Source organism: Sesamum indicum, linkage group LG2 (assembly GCF_026168435.1).
Source record: "Sesamum indicum cultivar Baizhima isolate 11 linkage group LG2, ASM2616843v1, whole genome shotgun sequence".
In the NCBI taxonomy this organism is placed as follows: Eukaryota; Viridiplantae; Streptophyta; class Magnoliopsida; order Lamiales; family Pedaliaceae; genus Sesamum; species Sesamum indicum.
This window is the reverse complement of record NC_142658.1, coordinates 21,996,121-22,010,457: the sequence shown is the minus strand read 5'-3', so window position 1 is coordinate 22,010,457 and position 14,337 is coordinate 21,996,121. Positions and strand designations below refer to the sequence as shown.

The 14,337-nt window shown below is 32.3% G+C and overlaps 2 protein-coding genes across 4 annotated transcripts; both read left to right on the top strand.

Moving 5' to 3' along the window:
• The first annotated feature begins 775 nt into the window (after positions 1–775).
• Positions 776–3,557, top strand: LOC105156548 (Galactose oxidase/kelch repeat superfamily protein). Of its 3 annotated transcripts, XM_011072711.3 has the most exons (3): positions 776–1,183; positions 1,920–2,278; positions 2,570–3,557. In XM_011072711.3, exons 2-3 carry the CDS (start codon positions 2,008–2,010, stop codon positions 3,352–3,354), a joined length of 1,056 nt encoding a protein of 351 aa, XP_011071013.1. In that variant the 5' UTR covers positions 776–1,183; positions 1,920–2,007; the 3' UTR covers positions 3,355–3,557. The 3 variants fall into 3 exon arrangements, with proteins under 3 accessions (XP_011071013.1, XP_011071010.1, XP_011071011.1); XM_011072708.3 differs by having other exon boundaries at positions 777–1,183; positions 1,920–3,557; XM_011072709.3 differs by lacking the exon at positions 776–1,183 and adding an exon at positions 1,200–1,683 and having other exon boundaries at positions 1,920–3,557.
• Positions 3,558–12,514: 8,957 nt separating this feature from the next.
• On the top strand, positions 12,515–13,338 carry LOC105156547 (uncharacterized). Its single transcript, XM_011072707.3, has one exon. It carries the CDS (start codon positions 12,603–12,605, stop codon positions 13,134–13,136), a length of 534 nt encoding a protein of 177 aa, XP_011071009.1. The 5' UTR covers positions 12,515–12,602; the 3' UTR covers positions 13,137–13,338.
• The last annotated feature ends 999 nt before the right edge of the window (positions 13,339–14,337 follow it).

The following is a 14,337-nucleotide window of genomic DNA, read 5'->3' as shown; positions in this document are numbered from 1 at the left end:
CAAGTATTAATAAATCCCACAAAAATGGTTATGATGTTAAAGATGTTTGTAATTTGGGTAGTAGTATTATTGCATAAAAGAATCCTTAATGACATGAAAATACCTTTTTATTTAAATCGAATTATGAAGTTGATTCCATTATTTTTAGTAATATTCTTATTAAATAATCATGCAATAGATAAACACAAGAGTCTTATTACATGTGGAAGATTGACTTTTCGAACCCGGCACAGTCACACGCGCCACCGACTCCCGGCGGTTCTGGGTGTCCCATCCTCCACAAGAGAAGAGGCGAACCTAAAGTGTAAAAGGGGGTCCCACTGCCACACCACCTCCTACATTTCTCAACTCAAAAAAGAAAAAGAAAACTATATACATGTATTCTATGCCAATAATAAAAATTGATTGCATAAAAAAGAAGCAAAAATCTGCGTGTGTTGTTAGGAGTCCAATGATGAAAAACAAACACCAATATAGCAATTGTACACCTACTATTCACACCTACCCCTCAAATACAACATTTAATTTAAATATTAATTATAATAAATATAAGATAAAGAAATTCAAGTATTTATTTATTTATCTTTTTGGCTTGAGGAATTATTTTCTGAAAAAGATTGAATATAAATATAGAGAAACTTAAGAAAACAAATTCGGAATTGAAAGGTTTTTGCTATTGGCTAATTCTCACAATCAGTGTAAGTCTTTTCTTTTGCCTTTTTATTGAAAAAATTGGTACTTATCTCTTTAAATAAACTTACCACAATTGCAGAAAATTATAGAGAGAGAGACAGAGATAAAGGGGGTCCTCAAAGATTATGCCCCAAAGCCAAAGCCGAAGCCAAAGCCAAAGCCAAAGCCCAAAGCCTTTACTTTGATTTGCAGAGAGAATCCAAAGGATTTCTCTTTCTCTTACAAGAACGCGAAGAACTGAAAACTGCAGTTCTCTCTCTCTCTCTCTCTCTCTCTCTCTCTCTATCTTTCATATATTAGCATAAATACACACAGAAAAAGAAAAAGGGGAAACAAAAAAAAGAAACAGAAAGGAAAGACACACAAAGAACAGAGATTTACATACATGCATAGATACCTATAAAGGGGAAGAGAAAGAAAGGATTGTTATATTGAGGTAGTTTCAATCAGTTGAGTCCCCCCTTTTCTTTCTTCTCATCCGAGAAAATATGTAAGTCCCCTATCATTAATTTTATTGTACTCAATTATTACCCTTTCCTTTTTTTAACCATATCTTGTTTCTTTCACTATGCCTGCATATTTGTTTGGTTCTACATATGTCATTTGACAGTGGTGAAAGTTTCTGTGTTTTGCTTTGCTAGATCTAATCTTACTAGTTAATTTGTTTGCTGGCGGAAACCAATGCAAGATTGGAGCTCTGGTTTTGATTTTATTGTTTTATCAAGACTTGGGGATTGGTTGATCTGGGTTTTAGAGATCTATCTCTCAGACTTTTCTAGATTTCTGCATGTTTCAATTGATCAAAAGTTTTGATTTTTACAGTTTTCTGAGGTGTTCCTGAAGCTGGGTTTCTGTCATTTTTTATGAAAATTTTTGTGTTTCATAACGTTTTATGATTAGTTCTGTCGTAGTCTTTTTCACAAAGATCAGTTTTTTATCGGTACCCATTTGACCCGGATTGAGATTGTTACTGAATTTGGATTAGTGACGGTTAGTGATGTAAAGTTATATTTTTTGCCCTCGTATATTCCGGTTCTTGACATTTCTTAAATTCTGAAATTTCAATTTGAGAACTTGTAGTGATGAATGATGGCACAGAGTGTTGGTAGATATTTCTCTGTTTTTGATTTCTGATTTTTTCTTGTAGTTAGATTCTTGAATTTTATATATATTTTTTTCCATTAAATTATTTTGTAATTCAGTTTATGCTTTCCAATTTTTCTCAGTGAACAGTGGTTTTCTAGAGATAAACAAGGATTTGGATTAGTTTCATCACAGAAACCGGTGCTCCTTTGGGGTTTGGATCCAGAAGACATGTTGGAAGACCGGGCTTGTTTGGTTTCAAGGGATTATTCGAGGACCTGTGATCGAGAAGGAAATTGGCCTTGCATGAATTACAGGCTGGAAAAATCTGAGGTTCAACAGAGCAAGCGACGGTTGGAGGAAACAAATGGAGGGGAAGAAGTTATTGTCAGGAAGGTGTCTAAGCGCTCAGGCAATCAAATAGATACTGCTTTATCAGTTGGTGGATTTTTGATGTCCTTTTCCAGCCAATCTGACCAATCCAATCGTCAGCGGCGTGAAGGTGATGATTCTGATTCTAGTTCATTGATTGCTGCCATTGGTCGCGACAACTCCATTAGTTGTCTCATTAAGTGCTCGAGGGCTGATTATGGTGCAATTGCTTCCTTGAACCGGAGCTTTCGTTCCCTTATTAGAAGTGGTGAGCTATATAAATTGAGGAGGCAAAATGGTGTGGTAGAGCATTGGGTTTATTTTTCCTGCCAGCTGCTCGAATGGGAAGCCTTTGACCCTAGTCGTCGCCATTGGATGCACTTACCGAGAATGAATCCTAATGAATGTTTTGTGTTTGCAGATAAGGAATCTTTGGCCGTTGGAACTGAGCTTCTTGTTTTCGGGAAGGCTCTCATGTCCCATGTGATTTATCGTTACAGTTTGTTGACAAACACGTGGACTTCCGGAATGAGCATGAATTCACCTAGATGTTTGTTTGGTTCTGCAAGCCTCGGGGAAATCGCCATACTGGCTGGCGGTTGCGACTCACATGGTAATATCCTTAGTTCCGCTGAGCTATACAATTCAGAGGAGGGCACGTGGATGACACTCCCAAGCATGAAAAAACCAAGGAAGATGTGTTCCGGGGTGTTCATGGACGGAAACTTTTATGTAATTGGAGGAATTGGAGGAGCTGATGGAAAGCTTCTAACCTGTGCAGAGGAATATAACTTGGAAACTCAAACTTGGACTGAAATCCCTAACATGTCCCCAGTGCGGACTGGTGCAGCAAGGGACAATGAACCACCCGCTGCATCTGAAGCACCACCATTGATTGCTGTTGTAAATAATCAATTATATGCTGCAGATTATGCTGATATGGAGGTCAGAAAGTATGACAAAGACAATAGGGTGTGGGTTACGGTAGGAAGATTGCCAGAACGGGCTGATTCTATGTATGGTTGGGGTTTAGCATTTAGAGGATGTGGTGATCGGCTTATTGTGATTGGGGGGCCTCGAAACGCGGGCGAAGGATTTATTGAAGTGAATTCTTGGGTTCCCAGTGAAGGTCCTCCACAGTGGGATTTGCTGGGCAGGAAGAGATCGGGTAGTTTTGTTTATAATTGTGCTGTGATGGGGTGCTGAATATTTGCATCATTGCGGCGCCATGTGTACCATTACAGTGTTGTATCCTCGTGTTTAGAAATGGGTTTCTGGATGCACCGCATCTTGCTGATGGGTAACTTCTTTATTTTTTTTTTTTTTAATTTTCTCTCTTGAATTGGAGGTGGATAGGAAGGATTATCAGATTTTACTCAAGATTCAATTGAATGTTTTCCTTTGAGGTAGTCTTGAGTACACATTCTTTTGTTTTACATTTACTGAATATTTCTTTCTCTTTGAATTGTGTTCTCTCAGTCAATTAACATTAGTTTCTTGATGTCGGCATCAAATACCAGAAAACTAGTCCAGTTCTGCTACTTCTTGCTCAAGTTTTTCTTGAACAAGCCATAGAATATAGTGTTTGCTCTTTCATGGAAAATATTCTTTGCATCATCCGATCCTGAATCCAGAAAATAAATTCTAAACTTAGCAGGAGTGTTGGCTTATGTGACCTGAATCCATGGGGTGTAAATTGATCTTCGGTTTATTTATTGTTTTTGCCTTGATCTGTAATAGATTCTATAATTGTTTGTGGCTCTGCTATGTACTGTTTCATTTATTTGTCCGAACATAGTACGCCCCATATACTAAGTTTGTGATCGAACTCCAAACTATTTCATTGGTTTTTGTTTAGTTCTGTAAGTAATCGTTCTACATATGCATATGAATCATTTCCTTGTCGCTAATGCTGGAATAGTTATTGTTCTTGATCTGCATTTGCCTTTTAGTGAATGCCAAATGTTACCTGCATTGTTGTGTTGACAATGCAGAGTGTGTTTTTGCATTGCATGCATTACAGGTGTTGTTGCATCGTACACAAGACCTGTCGTTTGTGCATCGTCGTTCGATGTTTATAGCAGTGAGAGACGAGGACAAAATTATTTAAGCTTCTTTCACCTACCTGTTAGGTTGAATGACTAGCAGCAGTATCTTTCAGGTTGGTGACAAAAGAATTGCCTGAAAACCTGAAATGTTGTCTGGATGGATCTTTTGCTTTCTTGCAGTGGTTTTTACGGCTTGCTGTGTCGTTCATTGGCCATGCAGTATTAGCGCACAGGATACTATCGTCAAAGTATTGGCATTGGAATTGTTTTCTTGATCATATATGTTAGGCCTTTGTCTGGCGGAGTTTGATGCTTATATGATCTTTGAAATATTTGATGAAATTAAATAAAAGTTTTAGGAGTCTATACAAGTTATCTAAGGAAACTGTGAGTTGCTGATCTGTTTTCAGGTGGCTGGCATTTTCCTTTTTTAGTTTGATATAAATAATTGTGAAATTATCATTACCAGCATAGTATATGTCAAATAATTTAATTTTATCCAAATATTTATAGAATTGATTTTGTAAAATATAGGAGTTTATAATATATTTTAAAATAAATTAAATCAACTGTGTATGATGAGCTATGTTAGAAACTTAAACTGTGCAGAATGCCTGTGGAGCTGAAACCAACTGAAGTGGTTGTGTGTCTGGTACTATAATTTGTACCTCAAAACTGAAACATTAAACACAAACATGGGACGCAACAGATTGGAAACACACACAACCTCTCTTCCACACCACTTCAGCCCCAGACGTCCTTTGTTTTAGGTTGTTTGTGCTGGCATCAAGAATTTGCGAATGGCAGCATCAACTTCTCCACATTTTGACAATCCCAACAATAAGCCCTGTCCCATGTTTATGTCACAAACGCTGTTACATTTAGTATTTTATTTAATTATAGTTCATGCAATTACGTGTATAAATATTTCTTTACATGTACAAAGATTGGTATATATTTTATGCACATGACATGTATATATTGAATGAGATATAGCATGAAACACTATTTTACAACTGAAAATTCGAACCCAAGTAAGTTGAGTTCATTCATATACTTGGAAGATGGAAATTCCACAAATTCGTAGTCGGAGTGGGCTACAAAGTGTAGCACAATTTTAAGTTTATTTACTACGATAAGCCCAAATAAGACTCACCAGTCACGGCCCAGTTAGAAAGCCGTCTTGGCCCATTTGACAAACTACACTTTAGGACCATAGAGGGATCAATATGTTTTCTTGCTTATAATTAATAAAAAAAAAATATATTAAGCAAAGCAGATTTTCATTGTTCCAAATATCTTTGGAATTAAATTTGTTAAAATATTATTTAATTTGATCCACCGACATAATAAAAATTAATTTCTACGTAAATCATTATAAACGCACTATCTACAACTCACAATACACACAAATACATCGTCCAATTCTACATTTTTATTTTAAATGGATTTATTATTCACTTAGTACACGAGAAGTAGTTTTTTTTTTTTAATTAACCTAACCTTATGACGTGAAGATATACATCATTACATGTATTACCATATGAAAATGTATGAAGGTAATTTGATCATTAAAAAATTTATTTAACCTGTAATATATCAGTAATAAGTCAATCAAGATAAATATAGATCTTTTTTTTAATTTTTTGTTAATATCAATAAATTCGATGAATGAAGATATACATCATTACATGCATTACCATATGAAAATATATGAAGGTAATTTGGTCATTAAAAAATTTATTTAACCTGTAATATATCAGTAATAAGTCAATCAAGATAAATATAAATTTTTTTTTCTGAATCTTTGTTAATATCAATAAATTCGATGAATTTTGGCTAATTGATAAACTTATTTGTGAGACAGAACAAATCTTAGGGGTATTAGATATAATTTTTCAAATCACAGGGGTCTACATATGATTACATTATACCTCATGGGAGGAGAGTGTAATTATCCCTATATTTTAGAATTTTCTAATGCATAATTATTTGAAATACTTTGCTCAAACTTTTTCCTATAACCTAAATCCGTCAACTCAAATATGGTCTTAGATTATCCTAAATTTCCTTTAAGGCGGTTCTATAGAATTTCCCTTGTTGGCTAGCTGTAAACAGTAAACATTAATTTGTGTTAAATCATTACCTAATTCTTTAAAATAATAAAATAAAACATTTCATGTTTTAACTTTATAGTGATGATACCCTGTAAGAAAACCAACCACAAAATGGGAACTTACACAAGAATTGGACATTTTTCTTTTAGCAGATACAATAATTGTAGCCATGATAAACTCAAATCAATTTTAATTAAACTTGTACCAATTATATGACAAATATAATATATTTAATATTTAATTAATGTACAATTCAGGACAAGTGACTAATCATATTATGAGTATATTACGCTTGACCAAACTTATTTTGGGTAAAAAAAAATCATACGTATAGGGTTTTTCCAAAAAATAAATAGAAAAATAATTGAAATTTCAAGAAATTAAATCTTTAAAATGAGGTAGAGCATATATATTCCTTTGAATTTGGACCCCCCATGTTGGGAAACCACATAATCATTAAATTTAATTGATAATAGTTATCCAACCCTAATGCTTTGTGCTGGTATATATAAAGATGAATTGATTTATGTTTTTACACGTATTCAAAGCATATATAATGACTTTCTTTAAGCTAATTATGACCCCATAATCATGGATTAAGTGGATGTTTTGTCAATGCTGACTTTTTTGAGGTCCAAAATCAGAATAATTGAAGAACAAAGCATTTTATATTAATTAGATTCTGAAAGATCATTCATTAGGCAAAAGATTATCGTTTAAGCAACGAGGTTAAAGTAGTTGATTTTAGGACTAATTAATCATCATGGCATAAACATGTTGCCTTTCTTTAAATTAATTAATTCCTAATTGTCTAGCTTTATTTAAATGATAAAGTCAAATTCGATTTCGCAATAACTTCTAAAATTATATATATGTAATCATTCTTTTAAGAGGGGAATCGACAATATATTATTATAAATTTTTATTTGAGAAGAAAATTTAATTCTATTAGTGTATGAATCGTATTTTATTAATACAAATTTAATCGATTTCAATTTTCGACGACCTCAATACAAGAAGGTGAAATAAATTTAATTAAAAGTAGCTGAATTGTAATTAGCCCATGCAACCGACATATAAATCATAGAAATGGACCACATGCGCAGTGGTTGAGGCACAAATCATAATGGTAACTTATAACCGAATTTGAATGCTTTTTGGGGTATGATGTGAAATGAAATCATGTTGCCAGATCGAAACATTGAGGCAATATGTTGTATTTATTCATAGTACTATAGCTACCAACTTGTCTGTCACCTTTAAAGCCAAATGGAAATAAGAAAAACAAAGATTAAAATCCATGTTCTTCGTACTATCATCATACATTACATTATGGGATGAGTGAGTGCAAAATTAGGTCCAAGCACCACTTGCATCCCACTTTTTGTATATATATATATATATATATATATATATATATACCTCTTTTCATTATTTCATGTTTTCTTTTTTATTTTAGAGAGAGAGAGAGAGAAGCCTTTCACATGTGTGTCTTGTCATAATTATAGTTCATATTTCATAGTAATCAATAATATATTAAAAATTAAAAAGAAAAAGAAATAATAATTGTAAGCATGGGCATGAACCAGACAACCCCCATTTAGGGAGCTGGTTCTTTTTTCACTTCTGATGCAACATATAATCCAGACGTCTTGCATGACTCAATTAACTGAATTGTTAACATGTATTAATGGCGTCGACTCTAACAACTCTGACCTAACGACAAATGGCCCAATGATGGAATCTACGAAAAATAGATCATGGGTTCGAATTTGGGGCCGAAAAATCAATTATGATCATTCTTTAAAAAAAATAAAAACTTTTACTTTATTATAATTATAGACTATATATTTTCTTTAAATAGAGTGAAACTATGGGAGAATAATCAGATCAAAATCGTTCCAAATATTGAGCTGAACAACCTTAATATTTAATCATCCTAAACAAATAATTTATGGAGTGTTGTCTTAATAAGTTCATTGAACAAGTCCAATATAATTGATATAACAAGTATGATGTCTTAATCCCTAATTAATACTAATACGTCTAACATATAATGTTAGTCAATGCTAATATAATGTGACTTGTACATAAATAAAAGTGTTTGGGCCGTGTAGACGGGGAATTCGGATCCGCATTTATCGGTCATTTTTGGTCGAAAGATGCATCCAACAATAAAAAATAAAGATTGTGTACATAGGTTAATTAAATACCAAAGGACAAGCAAATAAAATATTTCTCATTAAAATCGTTTGTCGTGGGTTTTCCATTGGGAACCGTCTCGATGCAGTCAAATCACTTCTTCAAACTACATGGATGGTTTAAATACCTATGCACAATATTTAACTAATTCGCTAAGGTTGTAATAATCAACCATATTTTAATTTAATAATTAAAACTTTATTTCATTTTATATGAATTTATTGTAATATATTTTAATTAATTTATTTATTAAAATATTAATACAATTATATAATTACTACTTTTTTTTTTAAAAAAAGTAAGAGTGTAGTAGTGTTATAATCACATTATTAGTGCATGCATTAAATTTTGTAGTTTATTCTGTTGGCCAGTCTATTTTGGAGTAGCGTGTGAACGTGGGCAGTAGATTACGTGTGAAATAAACTAGCTGAGCTTCTTCTTCTTTTTTTTTTCTTTCTTTTTTTTATGAATAATTGGGCAAAACGTATTAATTTAATTAATAAATTAATATAAGTGAAAATAATAAATAAACTATAAACACTACATAAAATGAAAAAAATACTTACATATTGGATGAGATTTGAATTTATAATTTTAAACTTGTTTACAATATTTCAACCTTAATCATTAAAATTAAGTAATCATTTGTACTTAAATCAGCTCCTCTTATAAGGGGACCTCTTGTTTTTATAACTCGAATAAAAAAAGGGAAATCGATCTAATCAAATATTTTAATATTTTTCTTTGTTATTACATTTGTATTGATTAATGTTTGTCATGATTCATTCTTCTATTTAACTTATTTTATGTGTTTGGATTACGTGCTATGATTTCCCATATTATCTAATGAAAATATTAAAATTATGCGACCCTGCAGGCCAATATCTAAATTAACATCATTAAAAGAAATCTGTCTTTTCAAACAATTATAATGGATATTAATTAACCACAACTGTAAAAACGCTATTTAATCGTTATTTTTACGAGCGAAGTCAAAACATTTACTGTAACAAATGTTTTGACTATAGATAAAACTATTACGAATGTTGATTAATCGTGATCAAAATTTAAATTTTTTCGCATCAATTTTAATTGATCATGATTGATAGTATTGATTTATTCCAATTTTTAAAACATAGTGATTCGTAGCATAGGGAATAAGACGAACCGTTAGTTGTATTAAATTAATTTTTGCGTGTAGATATATAAATTAACAACACAAATCAATCCGATATTGTCATTTAATATTTTATAACTCTTTTTTTTTTTTTTAAAGTGCACATGAAAATTAATTTAGAATATTATTCTAATATCTAAATTGAAATGAATGAATAACACTATCTTCTGGCAACGTATTACATGTAACAACCAACAAAGGGCCACGTTACTGAAAATGAGGGTTTGCAATTCTTCAAGAGTTGTGTATTAAGTATGACGAAGTTGAACAGTCTAATGCAAAAAAGTCAATATATTATTATGTGTTTTATGTTGTTAAAGTTTTGATAAATCCAGAAGAAAAAGAGTCGTCAGTTAATGGGGGCTAGAAGAGTGTGAAAATTGTCCAACACTCCAAGTTCATGACCACTGGTGACCTACCCTTATACCCATATGAGACGACTGACTTCAGAATTTTGTTCTATAGCAACACAAAGTTTGGCCTCCATCTATGACTCATTTTTTAATTAGATAATGCTGATGATGATACATCTTTTAATTATATATGGTTTTCATCCTTATCTTCAAAACAAGTATAATGATTCTGTTCTTTTTTAACATGTGGAGTCTGACCCAACATTATATTTAAACTCAATAACTGTGGATTCAACTCTACTTGAATTGGCGGGAGTCTCAGAGGGCTTACCCTTGAGAATTTTTTTCACCAAGGGTAGAATTGTCATTTTTATGTTTTATTGGTGCTCTAATATAAGTAGTTGATCATTAATTTTTATTGTAATTCATTGAAAACAACTCTATGAGAAAATGATATTGAACAATGGTAAATATAAGAGAATTTGCTAAACCACTTAAATAATACCTTTTGCAAGAGAGAGAGAGAGAGAGAAGAAGAACTAAATAAAATTTCAAGTATATGTGATAGAAGATATATTTTTTTAAATAATAATTACATCAAAATCTCAACAAATTGAGCAATACATCAATATGACTAAACATAATAAACAAATTATAATAGCTCACAAACACTCACATAAATTAAATAAAACAAGAATCCACTTGTTCAATGAGAATTCAGCTGTAACCTCAAATTTATTTATAATATACAGAATATCTTTGAGAATCGTTCAACTATGATATTTTCTTAAAAATATATGTCAATTTTTTTACTTTGAATAATAAGGTCGAGGTCTATCTAGTGCCTCTTTAATAAGACATATGGAATGTCATCCAATAATAATGAATACAGAAGAATATGTATGATTGTCCAATATATTTGCGATTAATTTATGGATAAAATTAACAATTGATTCAAGGAAATTAGCTACCCTCCATCTTACTTTGTCTTTGAATTCTAAGATCACATACATTTACATTCATGTTGGTGGCATTCTTTTGAATTTTTAAGAGTTCAGTCCAATAGTTGGAATACAAAAATTTGTTGTAGGAGATGTCATATTTGAATTCTGGATATGTATTGGATATGTGGGTATTTAAAAAATAAAATAATAATAAATTATATTTTTATATTGTGATTCTATAACGACATTAGTGATTTGTCCCCTATAACCTAGGGTTTATCGATATTAGCGCCTTTAAAAGACAAATGGACGCAATTGCCCCCTAAGTTATTGATGAATGTCACAACAACACCGCACATGTCCCAGGGATCTAATTTGTTAAAAAATAAAAGATATGTGGTCAGTTAGTGAAAATACTAAGGTTGAGGTATGTGATTGAAAATTATGGCCTACACTCCCCATAGGATTCTTTTTTCCCTTACATTAAAGGGCTGCCCCACTTTCCCATTTCCCCAAATGAATCTCTCTCTCTCTCACTCAAGAAACAAGTTTCCCCCATCTATGGACCTTTAAATCGCAACCACACACTCAACCCCATTCGCTAAATCAAACTCATCCTGACCATCCATCCACTCATAACCCTAATAGTACTACTCTCCATGTATTCTTTTTTTTTTTTTTTTTTTGTGAAGTAAAAATACTATTCATGTATTCAATTGGCGATAGTGACTTGCATTTAGCCCTGTCCCAACACAGATGCTGCCATAAAACTCGGAGCTGTTCACACAATTGTATACCTTTTTTTTTTTACATATTTCTACATTAATCTAAATACTTTATTATAAAATTATATTTATAAATATAAAATCCACTTTATCCGTACATAAAAAAGAAACATTTTATTGTCAATTAAGGTCCTCAACAATATGATAGTGTGAGCTTAAATACAAAACAAATATAAATATAAAAAATTATTCGAAATCCGTCTCTAGATGCAATACAATTTCACGTGAATGTTCCAAAAATATTAAAAATAAATAAATTGTCAAGAGTATGCCTCTGCTCGGAAACATCAAATCTAAGTTATGTAACTCGGTCTTTATTAAAATTAAATCTATAACAAGCCCTTTTTTCAACTTCTATTAAAATTTGAAATTAAATCTATAAAAAAAGATAAGGGAGCAAATTAAAAATCTCATGAGGCCCGTGTCCTTTTAAGTGCTAAGAAAAATCTGGTCATATATATAGTTTATAATAAAAATAAAATAAAGCTAAGCACACACTACGGCCAAGCCCTTAACTTTTCCCATTTGTAGTTAATTTATTATTTATTTATTTTATTACGTCAAAGCATCTCTTGCTTTTCCACACACACTCTCTCTCTCTCTCACAGACAACTCACACCCAAAACATTAAAAAAATAAAATAATTATGAGTATTTTTAATTGTTCTTACTTTCTATCTTTACTCATTTTGACCGGAACTCTGCATCTCCCCTCCTCTCTATATAAACCTTTCCACCCCCTTCTCTCTCATCGTCCCCTTCTCTCTCTCTCTCTCCCCCCTACGTACGTACCACCTGCAACTGCGTTCCTTTCTCAGCTGCTATTTCAATGGCAGAAACTCAACAAAAACGCCTTAGAGAAGAATCCCATGTCTCAGAAAGTCTAGAGTTTGACGACTCAAACTCAAACTCAAAGCGCCAAAAGCCCTACACCAACATACTCTCTCTTCTTGACGAAGAAGAGGAAGAGGAACAGCCAAGCCAAGACTTGTCCGCCATATTCACAACCCTTCAGCAAGAACTCTCCTCTTCCCCCAGCTCCGACTCCGCCGCATATGACTTCGACTATACGTCGTTCACGGCGGCGGAGCAGGAGGGGACTCCCCACCAGCAACCCACCGCTGCCCCCTCCACATCCGCCGTGTGTGCTGATGAAGACGAGGGCGTAAAATCAGTTATGAGACATCTCCTTGAAGCCTCGGATGATGAGCTTGGGATCCCAAACACAGAGGATAATTGCAATGTGGTAATAAGCTCGGATGAAAACTTTCCGTTTGCTTTTGCTGCTGATGATGGGCTTTGGGAATTTGACGATGTTGCCGCTAATTACTATACTATGCTGCAGACGGAACTTTTTATGTAGTCTTTGTGCAGTAGGAAAAAGTAGGGGGTGTGAAAGTGAAAAAAAGGAAAGAGTGGGGGTAGGGAAAAGAAATGGAGGCGTTTTTGGTGTTTTTCATTTTGGTCCCCTCTTCTTTTGTAGAATTGCATATCTTCCCCCTTTCAGATTAGAATATGTTTTTTTAAGAAAAAATTACAAGTTGGAAAAAAAGAAAATTGATATATTCCGATATTGTTTTGCTTTGGCTGAAGCTTAAAAAGGGAAAAAGATAAGTGAAATTGATATGTGGGCGTAGCATGTCATGTCATCCTTACAAGTTTTCTCATTTCCATTTTCTTTTTTCTTTTTAATAATATAAGTAAAAGTCTTTATTTCATTAACAAAATTTAATATTATGAGATGTAATATTATTTTGTAATAAAATCTCTATTCACTAAACAAAAAATTAATTTTTGTTACACTATAAATGATCAAGACTTGCAAACAATGATAAATCAATACTATTAATCACGGTTAAAAAATCAAAGCAAAAATTTTAATCATACCATCAATATTCGTCATGGTTTTAGCCACATTTGCATAAACAAAAGCTAATTGTCGTTGCAAAATTTTGATTGTTTTGTCTTTACAATAATTTTCTTCTTTTAGCTATAGTAATTAAGTGTAGCGAAAAATTATATTTTTTCTAGTGATGCACCAATGGATGGGAGAAGTTTTTGGTTGTGATCATAAAAAGGGTAAACTATGGTGACGACATTTGAGGTTAAAATTAAATATACAAAATTTTCTATCTTTTGTAAGATTACAATTACGTTCTTTGTGGTTGTAATTATAATTATAAATGCATCCACTATTTAATAACAAAAATTTACATAAATATTCCATAAAGTGCATCATATTAATACCTCCTAATGTGGTGTATTTATAATTTTATAAAAAGTATGAGACATTTAGCTGTTTAAACCTAATCTTAATAGTTATCAATATAATTTACCCTTAAAAAAAATAAAATGTTGAAATAAAAATACAATGATGTGATTGAATGGGGGGGGGGGTGATATTATAAGATCCCGAATTTTGAAAATCAACCTTACATCACGTAGGATTATTAGAACGAGAGAAACGTAAATTGAAAACACAAACATTAGATAATTCAGTACTCAACAGCAATAATTAAATAACACCAAGCGTCCAAGATCCAAATTGTCGGTCGTTCAAGGTG

Bases quoted from the DNA above. Each gene is read 5' to 3' on its own strand.
- LOC105156548 (XM_011072708.3), top strand. From the start codon at position 2,008: ATGTTGGAAGACCGGGCTTGTTTGGTTTCAAGGGATTATTCGAGGACC.
- LOC105156547 (XM_011072707.3), top strand. From the start codon at position 12,603: ATGGCAGAAACTCAACAAAAACGCCTTAGAGAAGAATCCCATGTCTCA.